Source organism: Martes martes (genome assembly GCF_963455335.1).
Source record: "Martes martes genome assembly, chromosome: 6".
Classification (NCBI taxonomy): Eukaryota; Metazoa; Chordata; class Mammalia; order Carnivora; family Mustelidae; genus Martes; species Martes martes.
In genome coordinates, this window is record NC_137893.1 from 72,843,248 (window position 1) to 72,858,469 (window position 15,222).

The following is a 15,222-nucleotide window of genomic DNA, read 5'->3' on the forward strand; positions in this document are numbered from 1 at the left end:
AGATAGAAACAAAAATAAGTCTTACTGAAAAATTTCTGCTAAAAATTACAAAAAATTCTAGAGATTGATATATAATCAATAATTTTTACTTGGGAGATGATTAACAAGGGAGGTATCCTAACCTGTTTGGTAAGGCATTTGTTTACCTCTACCTTGTTACTGCCATGGAAGGGAATTCTAAGTGTTGATGAATCAAGGTGCGGAAAAACAATATAGCTTCCTCCTCTATTTCCCAATAAAGATCTTGCCATAATGTCAATCTCCAGGCTAAACACCATGGCTTTCAATCTTTCCTGGGCCTGTGTAATAACTGGTTGTGTTTTTGCTTCTTTAACAAAAGCATCTAATATCTCAGATGTGTATCCTCATCTGTGGAAAGAGAGTCCTGGTCAGTTCAGTGACTACAAGACAGAAAATGGAAAGTACATCATTAACTTCTGGCATTACCCCGATAGACTGGGGACATATAAAATCCTCCTGAACAAGATGGCCAAGGATTTTGCAAAATTTTCACCAGAAAATGAACAAAATATTTTATGGGGACTGCCTGTACATCATGGATGGCAATATCATACAGGTAAGACGGTCTCTTTTTCATTACAATGACCCTTTAAGTGTGAATTGATTAAGAAGTAGTACATGCACATTTAGCATCATGTTTTTGAAAATTGATTTTTTCTCTCAATTTCCTATGACTTTTCCAGCTATTTGCATAATCTCTTGCTTAATTTCTAGCAAGTATTTATGGAATACCTCTTGCCTGTCTAGTTCTAAGCACTGAAGAAAGGAACAAAATAGTTAAGGTAGAAGAGACTGTAGGTCTGGTCTGTGATGACATTCTAAGCTAGCGTTAAAACCAAGCTTGTGAGGGAATCTCCAGACATCCAATATAATTTCCACTTAAACATAAAGTCCACTGGAAACAATAACCAATTCCCCCAAAGGGTGCACGCATCTATTCCTAATAGAATAAGTGTCCAGTAATGAATGAAGCTGGCAAAAGAGAAAGGAGTGGCAAGTGCAGAGCCAAAACAGTGTGAGGGTGAAGCCAGAGATAACAGAAAGTTAGGAGGAGTAAAGAGAATAAGCCAGTTTGAAAATGGTGGAAACAGGGAAAGAGATGGGCTTAAAGTCAGAGATAGTTGAAGGGAGTTGCAGGGAGGGTATGCAGAAGGTACCAAAAACTCAAGTATGAATGAAACAGAATGGGATGTTTTGAAAGTAGGGGATGAGAGAGAATGACAAAGAGAAAAGAGATAAAAATACAGTAATGGCTAATGTTTATGGAAGCACATGTTCTCTGAGCTGAGCATTTTTTGTGCCCTTCATTTAACAATCCCAAACCTCTACGAAGTGATTATTGCTAGTCTTTCAGTATGTACATGAGAAAACTGAGGCTTGCAGAAGTTATTTATTCAGGATCAAACAGTAGGTAGGTAAGCAATGAAAAAGGATTTGATTTTAAGCAAATAGAGCCTGGATCTTGCCTATTATACATGAATAGTCACTCCTTAATATTGAAGATAAAGAGTAGTTAGTAAATGTAAGACACAGACTGCAGAGGCTAAAAAAAATAGGGCCTATGAAAAAGAATAGAGCATTGTACACATGTCAAGGAAAAGGAAAAAATATGAATGGGAGATGGAAAGCAGAAAGTCATCAAGCGAAGGAAAGACAGTGATGGGAAGGCTGGTACAATTCTTTATTCCTGTAAACATATTATGTCTAGTTATGTATTGTATCTACAGTTCAGAAAGGTGCCTAGTAAACTCAACTCTGGGTTTCCTCTCTTTCAGGCAGATTAGCTGATCCTACCCAAAGTACAGACTGTGGCCAAAAGTGGGGATCATCTGTGTATCTCAGTGGACAGTTGGTGGGCTGGTGAGTTCAATGTGACAGTCAAACCTCAAATTGATGACCTTTCCACAAAAAATCAATTTAACCTAGGATCCCAATTAAAGAAACAAAAACCAAAACCAGAATCACTGCAAAAAACATCTGTTTGACCCAAATCTGGATGTTTTGAAAATGAGTCGAGTTAAGTACTTTTAAAATTTACCAATTAGTTTATCCAATTATAAAAATATCAACTAAGGAAAATCAGTAACCCCAAAACTTGATTTAAATACACAATACAGAAATAAGAATTTGTTATGTTATCAGATAAAACCTTGTTAACAAGAGAAATATCTAGATTAAATATTAGAATATTATAAAGCTACATCAGATTTTCAGATTTAAAATAAAAACTTAGAGAAGTATAGAATTCTGCTACCAATTTTTTTGTTTCAAGTTTTTATTTAAACTTTAGTTAGCTAATTCTGTTACTAATTTCTAAATTTTTCACTTACTATGCCTTAGAACTTAATTAATATTTTAAAATTCCAGTACCATTATTATCTGTGATTTAAAATAATAAATCTACAAGATATATCAATTTTGCTTTATGAAAATGTGTTTTTTAGGAGAAACATATTCAAATTGCATAAAACACGAGGGGAAATTTCTGATAAAATTTCCAAAGTTCCCAAAATTACCACTTAAGTTTTACAACATTTCTAGATCTTTAGGCTTACTTTTATGATAGATTCCTTTACTTTGAAAAAGACTTTTTTTTGTGTTAACAATATTAATAACTTTTTTTTATGCAGACCCTAATTATTATCTTTCTGCAATGCCCTTCCTTACTGCGGTTGATTCTGGCATAATGGGGATATCATCAGACAAGGTCACCTTTCTGCCACCATCCAAGGATCAGATGAATTTTTGTTACAATGTTTCTAACTGCCATTCATCATTTCCAGAAGCAATGAAAAAGTGGAATGAATTTTACCAGGTTTTTTTTTAGTGGTTTTTTTTTTTTTTAAGATCTTATTTATTTATTTTGACGGAGAGATAGAGAGAGAGCACAAGTAGGAAGAGACCAGAGAGAGGGAGAGGGAGAAGCAGGGTCTCCACAGAGCAGGGAGCCCGAAGCAGGGCTTGATCCCATGACCCTGGGATCATAACCTGAGCCAAAGGCAGACACTTAACTGACTGAGCCACCCAGGTGACCCTAGTGTCTTAGTTAATACTCTTCAAGGGTAGCCAGATAATTTTTGAATAGCACTTAGTGTAGCTTTTTTTTTTTAATACATCGAGCAATTGTTTCTAGTGAAAAAAGTTGCTAATATGAAATTATTGTGGTCACAACAGTATTAGTATGAGTGGATTGCTGTATGACATCATACTTCATTAACATCCTCATTACCAATACTGTGTCAAGGTCATGCTATCTACTATTCTCATACCAAATAAATTACATACACACATGTGAGCCCAGAGAAATTATGACTTAACAATGCATGAAGTATCTTAGCTCATGATAATTTCAGGTCAACTGAGCAATAACTGGTCTAGAAATCCAATTGTGTAATAGGTTGTAGTGAATTTGATCAGCTTATTTCAACTGTCTTGATTTAAAAAAATCACATATGAGTTGACTGAATTAGCATTTAACAGTCAGAATCAAATATTGATGTCCAAAGTAATGTGCCGTGAGTGAAAAAGTATGACTAAAGATGGGTTTCCCTTTAGTTCTCTTCAGTTCCCTTTAGTTTTGTTCATTAAATTGCATATGATTAGATAAAACACTCTTACACTTGACACTTGGTGGAAAGCTCATTGCACGGCAAGAGAAAACCAAATGCATAAAATACTAAAGGTGTGGTTCTGAGCAGTGTGAAATCCTGAACATTTCTAAAAACATATGGTTTATTTCTTTCATATGGATTCAGTATCACTAGTAATTAAAATGCTTGATATTAGTGTCTTTAGGGAGTGTTTAGCTTTAAATCTTTCATACCCGAACTCTTAGAAAAAAAAAAATCTTTTCCCCTCACTCAGAATGTTGAAAAATTATATTTGTAAATAGATTTGATTTTCAAGAAGACAGATTGTTATAATTGCCTAACTATCAGTAACATTTTTTGTCTTTGGCAGCATGTAAAGTCACATTCTAGTAGCTTTGATGACCTATTGGAGTACTTATGGGCTGCACACGTCTCATCTTTAGAGGTTGCTCATAAAAATTTTCAAAATAGGTAAGAATGGATCTAAAGTTATTTTGTTTGGGAGCATCTGGGGGGCTCAGTTGATTAAGCATCTGACTCTTGATTTTTGGTCAAGTCATGATCTCAGGGTCATGAGATTGAGCCTCATGTTGGGCCCCACACTGAGCATGGAGCCTACTTGAGATTCTCTCTCTGTCTCCCTCAGCCTCTACTTGCCTTCTCACACTCTGTCTCTCTAAAAAAGGAAAGAAAAGAAAAGAAAAGAAAAGAAAAGAAAAGAAAGGAAGAGAAAAGAAAAGAAAGAAAGCAAAGAAAAGAATGTTATTTTAATATGGTAACAATCTTTCCATCTTACACTATCTTTTTCATCAAAGGCTTTTTCAGTTTACCTATTCACCAATATGTCAAACATGAGGACATATTATGATAAAGAGAAAAGTGATGGGAAAATGCTTTATTGGATAAAGTTCAAAACCATGTTACAAGCAGCGGGGGAGTATATGAAGAAAAGTATGTTAATACCACAAAACCAGGGTGCCTGGGTGGCTCAGTGGGTTAAACCCTCTGCCTTCGGCTCAGGTCATGATCTCAGGGTCCTGGGATCAAGCCCCGCATCAGACTCTCTGCTCAGCCGGGAGCCTGCTTCCTCCTCTCTCTCTGCCTGCCTCTCTGCCTACTTGTGATCTCTGTCAAATAAATAAATAAAATCTTTTTAAAAACCCCACAAAAAAGCAATAAAACAAAATGAATTCAGAAGTACAAGATTTTTTTTAAGGTTGTTTTAACACAAACTGATGTCTGTAAACAAAAAGGATGTGATGGCAAAAAATACAGGATCTCTTCCTCACTTTGATAAGAAAAAATAGCTTGGTTAGCATGTATTTGTAGGGGAGTATCCAAGAAGGATCTTGGTTACCATGCCAGATGGCTAAAATGTCCCCATTTTATAGCAAATGAGATTGAATAAGACAGCATGACTTGGTATGGAAGTGAATGACACTGTATTGGGGATGGTATCTGCCACCCAGAGTGAGACATGCTGTAGAAGAAACTAAAGAATGGGTGACTTGTTTAAAGTACACAACAGATATAGGCCCTCATGTATGAGGACTTCTTGTTGACTAAGTACTGTTACCTTTCCCACTGACCACAAATCCCATGAAGTTAAACAAATCACAGAATCAGGAAACTTATATTGTTTCAGATACTTTATTTCTTAAGAGCTTCAAAGGCTGATTTTTATGTTGGTCAACAGAAGAGCTCATCCCCTTGGCATGTCTGTGGGGTGAATTAGGATTGTAGCCTTCATAGTATCTTTTTGCCATGACTCAATGGCTTGATTCTGATCACTGCCAAGGAGAGAGGAGATTATCAGCCAGTGAAATAAACAGGAGTTGTCAACATCAAAATTGGAACTGAGATCAAGTCATTATATAGAAAGTAGTTTATAAAATATTATTTTTTGTATACTTCCCCAAAGACACACAAAACTAAATTCCTCTGGGAAATAGCATTTTTCATAGCAACTCTCAAAGGATGAGATCAGCTCTCTGTGTCTGAAATAGAACAACAAAGCAGTATTTATTGCAATTCTAGGAAGGGAAAGTTATATTGTCATGCATGGAATCACTGAGTAGAGCACTCTTCTCATCTTTAGATGGGTTATTAGGAGATGCAGAGTTCAGAGACTGGTAGATTTTTAGCCATTTACGTGGGTTGAGTCATCAGTATAAGAGGGCTACTCGGGTGAGACAGTTGTCAATTGGCATTAGAGATATATTTATGTAAGGAGTCCATTCCTGATTCGCTGACTTTCAGAAATGAGGGCATCTCACTTATTAGATGCTTGCCAACACTGGTCACTGAAGCAAGTTTTTGTTGATGGATTCAAGGCAGTCTAAAAATGGTTTTGTGGCTTCTTGTTACTATGTCTACAGAGAATTTGTCTTTTTCTAGGACCCACAGACACGAGCAAAACTGAGGGCATACCCAGGCAAGAGCTGAGAGGACCCCAGTGTCTCGCCTCTGACTACCTTGAGGGCCTGGACAAATAGGAAGTAAAGGTTTGGGCAGAGTTGTAAAAGGCCTTAGCACTGAAGGTGTACCCCAACACATACACAGAGCTCCTCAGCAAAGGGTGGAAGACTTGAGTTCAGGGAATTTAAGAAAATCTTTAACCTAATCATTAGTGGACCATTAAGGTTCTGAGCAGGGACTTCTGTGATGACTCACTACAGAGAACACAGAGTGAATAACAGAATTTTTCTAGGCAAGTCAATAAACCAATAATGACAAGAAAACCAAACAACAGCAAACCCTGATAAAGGTGGGAATCTGATTTTTAGAGTTTTCACTTTATAGTGTCTGAACTATTCAGTGTTCAAAAAAAAAATAGGAAAGTGAGAGAGATGTGCAAAGCATGGGGAAAATAGTGCATATATGCACAGTTCCTCCCCCCGACCCCCCCCACCACATACACACACTTACACAGAGATAATCAGTCATTAGGAATAGTTCCTCTGAGTTCAGATGATGGACAAAATTTTTGAATCACTTCTTATGAGCATGTGTAAAAAAATATAAAAGAAACTGTGTCTAAAGAATTTAAGGAAAGTGTGAATTGACAACAATGTTTTACTAAGTAGAAATTGTGAATAAAGAGGTAGAATTTATAGAAAAAATAGAAATTCTGCAGTTGAAAATTATAATAGCAAAAATGAAAAATTCACTTGAGGAATTCAAAAGCAGGTTTAAGCTGGCAGGAGAAAAAATCCATAAACTTGAATATAGGTAAATTGAAATTACACAGTGTGAGGAACAAAAAGAAAAAAGGATGAAGAAAAATAAAGAGAGCTTCGCAGACCTGCAGGAGAGTGGAAATGGAATTATATTGCAGCAAAATTTATATAAATGGTTAGAATATGTTACTATTAATATGAACTACATTGTTTTAAGATAGATAGTAATTGTAATCTCACCAGCAAAGAGGAAGAGTTAAGAAATTAAAATGTAGATATATTAGAGAGAGATGATAGAAAAGAAAGCATGGGGAAAAACATTTATACTGGAAAATATCCATTTAGCACAAAAGAAGGCAGTAATGAAGAAAAAGAGGACAAAGAAATAAGACATAAGAACAGAAACAAATTGGCAATATTACTTGGATAGCAAAATGAAAAACATTACACAAAAACTACATGTCAACATTTCTTGTGAATATAGTAGACACAAAAATCCTCAATGTAATGCTAGTAAACAGAATCCACCATGTATAAAAAGAATAAACCATGGCCATATAGGATTTATTCTAAGAATACTAATTTGGTTTAGTATCTGATAACCAAATAATACACCATATTAATAGAATAAGGGACACAAATCACAAAATCATCACAGTAGATGTAGAAAAAGCATTTGACAACACTCTTTTATGATAAAAACATTTAAAAAAAACTAGGAATAGAAGAAAAGTTTCTCAGCTTGTTAAAGGGGCTCTAGAAAAATCTACAGTTAACTTCATATTGTGAAAGACTAAATGCTTTCTCCTTAAAGTGAGAAACAAGACAAGGTTGCCCATTCCTACATCTATTCAAGATTTCACTGGAGGTTTGAGCCAGGAAAATTAGGAAGTAAAAAGAAATGAAAGTAATTTAGATAGAAAGAGAAGAAATAATACTTTCTCTCTAAGAAATCTACTAAAAATATTATAATTAATATATGAAGTCTTCAACCTAGCTGGATACAAGGTCAACATCCAAAAATTAATTGTATTTCTATGTACTAGCATAAAAAAAAAATCCTAAAATGAAACTAAGAAAACAAATACACTTACAACATTATCAGGAAAAATAAAATGTATAGAAATAAAGTTAGCAAAAGAACTGTAGAACTTGGATACACTGAAAAATATAAGGTATTTTTGAAAGAAGTAAAAGAACTATTTAAAGGAAAATCTTCTTGTGTTCATGGATTGGAAGACTTAATATTGTTTAAATGGCAACTAAACTTACTCACAGAGTCAATGCAATCTCTGTTAATCTCTTACTACAAAAGTACAGTAATCAAGACAGAGTGTTGATACATGATAGTAGATATATGGATCAATAGAATAGAATTGGGGTCCAGAAATAAAAGCTGTTTTCAACAATAGTGTAAGGCAACTTGATGGGTAAAGAATAATTTTTTCAACAAATGGTGCTGGGGGAACTGGCAATCCACATACAATGAAAGAAGTTTGTCTCCTAAAACAACAGAATTAATTCAATATGCATTATAGACCTAAATGTAAGAGCTAAGCCTATAGATTTCAGACTAAAGCTTTTGGTCTTTAGTTTAGTCATTTTCTTCTAAATGAGACAATAAAAGCACATGGGACAAAAGATAAAAATAGATAAAATACATTTCTTAAAAGCTTAATAGTTTTGGTGCTGTGAATGATACCGTCAAGAAAGTGAAAGACAATATACAGAATGGGAAAAAATATTTGCAAATCACATATCTGTAAGAGTTTTGCATCTGAAATATATTTTAAATATTTCATAATTCAATTTAAAAAGACAAATAACCCAATTTTTAAAAATGGAAAATTGATTTGAGGAGGTATTTCTCCAATAAGTACATACAGAGATGCTAAAAATCATTAGGCACTAAGGAAATAAAAATTCAAAACCATAAGATACCACTTTACAAACACTAGATTAGCTAAAATCTAAAAGATAAACAGTAACAAGTGTGAGAGGGTATAGAGTATTTAGAATTGCTTGTGGGTATGGAAAATGGTGCAACCACTTTGGAAACTAGTTTAACAATTCCCCAAAATATTAACTGAGTGTTATTTATGACTCAGCAATTCCACTCTGAGGCAAATATTGGAGAAAACTGAAAATCTTATGTCTTCATCTGTTTTTTATGTCGTGTTGGCTCTCCCACAGTCTACACAATGTCTAGTTGTGCTGTTATTAACATTGTGTGAACCTTAACTTAACATCCTTATGTATTCACGTTTTCTCCTTCTTAAATTTGAGAGTTGGCTGCAATTTGATAAGAGCATGGACAACCAACCAGTTTTTCTATAATCAAGAACAGTTGGTTATTTCATCCTCTATACTCCCATGGCTCTATATGAACCGTGTATATACAGGTATGTTTTTTTCACAGATATTAACTGGGGGATAAGTTCCAGTTACTTTCTGAATCCATAATACCTAGACCCTGATGTATGTATTACTTAGAGTAATTCCAGGGGGAATGTAACAAACCATATAACTTCCATAATAAGACTTGAAGGACTTAGGGCAAAATGAACAAGGAACAGCATGTAAAATAGTTCAAAAGGAACAAGCACGGTTCAAAATAGCAAGTTGTTTACATGGTCAGAAGATTGCTAGAACAGGTGATACAGATTATATATATATATATATATATATATAAAATAGATAGATATAGATAGATACAGATTATATAGATATAGATATATCTGTATAGATATATGTATCTGTAGAGAATAATTATGTGTTTGTATATGTATATCTATATCTATATCTATATCTCTATATATATATACACATACATACAGTTGTGTCTGGGTGGCTCAATTGGTTAAGTGTCTGACTCTTGATTTGAATTCAGGTCATGATCTCAGCCTAGTGAGATCAAGACACACACTGGGCTCCAAGTAGGGTGAGGAGCTTGCTTAAGATTCTCTCTCTCAAAAAAAAAAAAAAATTCTCTCTCTCCCTCTCCCTCTGTCCCTCCCCTCCCCAACTTCTGCTCTCTCTAAATTGAATTAATTAATTAATGAAATTAACAAATAAATAAATAAAATAGATAAAATTATTCACTAAAAATTTGAAATTAAAAATTTTTTCTCAGTAAGAAGAAAAAGCAGGAACATAAATTGTTGCAACTACTATGGAAAACAGTGTAGAGATTCCTCAAAAAATTAAAAATAGAACTACCATATGATTCAGCAATTCCATAAGTAGGTATTTTTTTGAAGAAAATGAAAACACTAATCTAAAAAGATATACATGTTCATTGTGGTAGTATTTAAAATAGCTAGACTATGAAAACAGTCTAAGTATCCATCAATGCATGAATAGATAAAAATATGTAATACTATCATATATATTATAATGGTATCATATATTATAATGACATATATATATAGAGAGAGAGGTGCTGGATGAAATGGGTGAGGGGGGTCAAAATATGTAAATTTCCAGTTATATGTAGTTCATAGGGATGTAATATATAGCACAGTCATTATTGTTATATTACTGTATTGCGTATTTAGAGTGAATCTTAATCTCATCACAAGAAAAAATTTTATAACTATGTTTGGTAACAAATGTTAATTAGACTTGTGGGGATCATTTCACAATATAGACAAAAATCATGTGTCTGATAGCCATTTGTATATCTTCATTGGAGAAGTGTCTGTTCATGTCTTCTGCCCATTTTTTGACATGATTATCTGTTTTGTGTGTGTTGAGTTTGAGGAGTTCTTTATAGATCCTGTATATCAGCCTTTTGTCTGTACTGTCATTTGCAAATGTCTTCTCCTATTCTGTAGGTTGCCTCTTTGTTTTGCTGACTTTTTCCTTTGCTGTGCAGAAGCTTTTGATCTTGATGAAGTCCCAAAAGTTCATTTTCACTTTTGTTTCCTTTGCCTTTGGAGTCATATCTTGAAAGAAGTTGCTGTGGCTGATATCGAAGAGGTTGCTGCCAATGTTCTCCTTTGGGATTCTGATGGATTCCTGCCTCACATTGAGGTCTTTTATCCATTTCAAGTTTATCTTTGTGTATGGTGAAAGAGAATGGTCGAGTTTCATTCTTCTACATATAGCTGCCCAATTTTCCCAGCACCATTTATTGAAGAGACTGTCTTTTTTCCTCTGTATATTTTTTCCTGTTTTGTCAAAGATTATTTGGCCGTAGAGTTGAGAGTCCATACCTGGGCTCTCTACTCTGTTCCACTGGTCTATGTGTCTGTTTTTATGCCAGTACCATGCTGTCTTGGTGATCACAGCTTTGCAGTAAAGCTTGAAATCAGGCAACGTGATGTCACCAGTTTCATTTTTCTTTTTCAACATTTCCTTAGCAATTCGGGGTCTCTTCTGATTCCATACAAATTTTAGGATTGTTTGCTCCAGCACTTTGAAAAATACCGGTGGAATTTTGATCGGAATGGCATTAAAAGTATAGATTGCTCTAGGCAGTATAGACATTTTAACAATGTTTATTCTTCCGATCCATGAGCATGGAATTGTCTTCCATATTTTTCTGTCTTCTTTGATTTCTTTTTTTTTTTAATTTATTTATTTGACGGACAGAGATCACAAGTAGGCAGAGAGGCAGACGGAGAGAGAGGGGGAAGCAGGCTCCCCGCCGAGCAGAGAGCCCAATGCGGGGCTTGATCCCAGGACCCTGGGACCATGACCTGAGCCGAAGACAGAGGCTTTAACCCACTGAGCCACCCAGGTGCCCCGTGTCTTCTTTGATTTCTTTCATGAGTGTTCTGTAGTTCCTCAAATACAGATCCTTTACCTCTTTGGTTAGGTTTATTCCCAGGAATCTTATGGTTCTTGGTGCTATAGTAAATGGAATTGATTCTCTAATTTCCCTTTCTGTGTTTTCATTGTTAGTGTATAAGAAAGCAACTGATTTCTGTACATTGATTCTTGTATCCTGCCACTTTACTGAATTGCTGTATGAGTTCTAGTAGGATTACAATGTATACCTGAAAAAAAGAAAGAAAAATTAGCTTTCTAGTATACATGACCAGAAAAAAAATACCAAACTACCTAAAAAGCAAGAAAAATTCTGTTACTTCATTTTTAGTGGTTGCCTGAAATGAAGATTATATGTTATATGTTCTTTAAGAGATACCTAATTTTAGCAGAAATTTTCCCAATTTTCATTGACTTTTATCTTTGTATTTTATTTATTTACTTACTGTAGAGAGAGTGAGAGAGAGTGTGAAGGAAAGAGAGAGAGGGAAAAGAAGAATTCCAAGCAGACTGCTTGTTGAGTGTCCCACAATGCTGAGATCATGACCTGAGCTTAAATCAAGAGTGGGAGGCTCAACCGATTGAGCCACCCAGGTGCCCCATCTTTACATTTTAAAATAATGAGACTTGGTCGCATTTCAGAGTTTATGTAAGTAATACAGATGCTTTATGAAAAGGGAAAAATATGATTAAAAACACATATGTTTTGAGATGGTAATTCCAAATTTAAAATCCTAATAACATCTCTTCAAATTTTAAAATCTAGGTGGTAAAACCAACACCAAGTTTCTATGATCTATACTCTAAAAAGTAGAACAATGTCACTTTGAACAAATTATTTATTTTGAAAATTGAGTTCACAAAAAAAAATTGAGTTCACAAAATTCTGAGTAGACTAATTCAAAATTCATACTTTTCCCCACTTGTCTATTAGGTTAAAATATTATTCTAAACAAGAAGCTGATTTTGCAAGAAGTTGGGCTTTGTTTGTGGATTATTTAGCTCCACCATGCTTTCCTACAACCTTAATTAGAACATATGAATTCCAGAAGGAGCTGCCAAGACGCATTCTTGTTAGTGGAGATAAAGTCCCCTTCATCAATGATTTTAATGGCTTTCAGAACACAATCCTGTTTGCCCTAAATCTTTTCCACAAAGTGCATAAGTATACAGGTAAGAGAAACAGAGAACTTTTTTGTGTGTGTGAATTCTTTATATTGTGTTGCTTTTATACATATTGAAGTGAAATACCATTAGAATCATAAATCATTACAACAGTTTATGTAAAGAAGAAAATGTTGACTTCCTAAGATATCTGTTTGAAAGTTTTAACAATAATCCTTATGGGTTTATGATTGGCTTCATTTAATGAGCATGTATTACAGGCCCTCCCTTATTTAGCATGTCCTCTCCTCTGGGACCCTTACACAAAGCAGATCAATATCACCACATACTAATTTGACAAGGAGACAATGGAAATCTCTATTTCTTCCTTGGATAAATTTTGCTATTTTATCTTATTTTTGTTTTTAAAAAAGAAAGATACTAAACAAATAATGATACTTGCCATGACTAATAGAATCATGAAATAAGTTGTGTTTTATGAACTTCCCTCATCCTCATCATTTATGATTGTAGACATAAAGAAAAAAAACTTGACCCCCCCCCTCCAAATTCTGGTTTTGAAGAAGGTATATTTGTTCAAAATTTCAAAATCCTAGGTTTACCAATAGTGGAAAACATAGAAGAAATCACATAAAGGTAAATTTGAAAATTACTTTGTCATTCAATTTCCAAATTACCATTTATCCTTATTTTACTGAGGAAAAAAATTTATGCGTGTGTGTGTATGTGTGTGTGTCTGTATGTTCCATTTATATTCCCTAAAGCAGAAATCAGAAAAAGATATGAGTCAAATAAAAATGAATGCATTATATTTTAAATGTAAAACTTGTATGTGTATTACTTAGGGTAACACTCACTGTTTTAATAAACAAATCTTCAAATTGTAGTTGGAAAACTCAAAGGATTCTATTTCTGGCTCACATAATGATGATGTAGGATATTAACTCAATTGGTAGGAGGCTTTCCTCCATGGTAATTCAGAGACCTAGGATCTTTCCATCTCGGTCTCCATCCTCCTTCACAGCTTCACTATATCTTCCTTATAAAGTAATTCTAAGGAATTAGCTTAAGAGGGCCCCTCTTTGAAAAGCCTAGACTAGAAGTGACAAACTTATCTGTACTTCACATAACTTTGGTAAGAATGGTAATACAGCCCAACTAGATGGTGCATAGGAGGGACTTGGGAAAGTTAATTCTTGCCTGAGCCCCACTGTTAGCAGAATCATAAAGTGTATTGATTGCCAGTCATCTTTGCCGCATTGTCAGATATAGGAAGTACAATGTAGGCTCAGATGATATGAACAAACTCTACTGGCCTAGTAGGTAGAGGGAGGCACAGAATGGATGGTTAAAATTAATCACATTTTAAAGATTGTGCACAACAGATTTCTAGATTTTTTTAAAAAAATTCCTGTTTTACTACAATTACCTTTGGATTTGTTAAGGAGTTCTGAATTGACTCTATGGGCTACAATTAAAAAAAAAAAAAACAAAGACAAGATGGAATGTAGTTAAATTAGCTACCTTGTTTCCTATCTTCCTTTACTAATTGCATGCACTCATTGATACTCAGAATTCAGAAACAGTGCTTTAAGCCTTAGCAGATATTTTTAATTAATTCAAGTATAGAAAAAATAAGATACCATTAATAAAAATAGTTCTACAGTTGAACATGTTTGATGTATAGTCAGTAAACATACACTGAACCAACTTTTTAGTATAACATTCAGCTACGTTTTTGAGGTCAGAACATTTCAGCTTTTGCTTGACACTGGAAACTGAACTGCATTTCCTTATACTTTAGCTGTTGTGCCCTGATATTTTTAAGTCTTCACGTCTCCATATTTTGGCATTTAAAAAAATATTTATTTTCCACAACCAGACTTGGGAAAAGCCATGCAGGGAGAGTTTAGTCTGCAAAACAGACCACTCGTATGGCTGCTCTGCCTCACTGCTGGTGTGGAACAACAGGGAAATGAGTGATTCTTGAGACTTGAGATTTTTGACATGTAAGCTCCAAGCACTGGTCTGCCACCAATCAGGGATCTCCATGGGGAGCCAAGAGCCCAGGGATGAGCCAAGAGTCCAGGGATATTAATGGAAATACTTGCACATAAAATAAAGCAATGGGAAACAAACATGCTCTTCCTAACAGAGAATCAATAGAAGAAAAAGGTCAGTAGCTCCAGGCTCATGACTTCTGTGTATTTCTTTTTTTGCTCATCAATGTATCAATCCATTCTGATACATCCGTCTTACTGAAAATTCATAACATTACTAAACACCTTTTCTCCATTTCTTAATAATATTGCATTTTTACTATAATTTCACTTATACTTATTTTAATAATGTGTCCAATATATGCCTGTTATTAAAAATTAAAACACTACAGAGCTATTAAATGCATGTAAAATTTATCCTCTCGCCATCATCAATTTAACTTCTATATCTTAATTCCTTGCCTGATTCTAATTGTTTAAATTTTAGGCCTATTCCTACCAAAAGACATTTACACGAGGTAGTGAATAGATATA

The 15,222-nt window shown here is 34.4% G+C and overlaps 1 protein-coding gene across 1 annotated transcript; it reads left to right on the forward strand.

Moving 5' to 3' along the window:
* Positions 1 to 276: 276 nt before the first annotated feature.
* LOC308345204 (protein LEG1 homolog) lies at positions 277 to 14,158 on the forward strand (the record flags this gene model as incomplete). The annotated part of the gene is given in 6 exon segments (XM_080807158.1): positions 277 to 577; positions 1,797 to 1,833; positions 1,835 to 1,881; positions 2,652 to 2,836; positions 3,982 to 4,082; positions 12,498 to 14,158. Coding segments are annotated over 6 exon segments (978 nt in total). The 3' UTR covers positions 12,805 to 14,158.
* Positions 14,159 to 15,222: the final 1,064 nt, after the last annotated feature.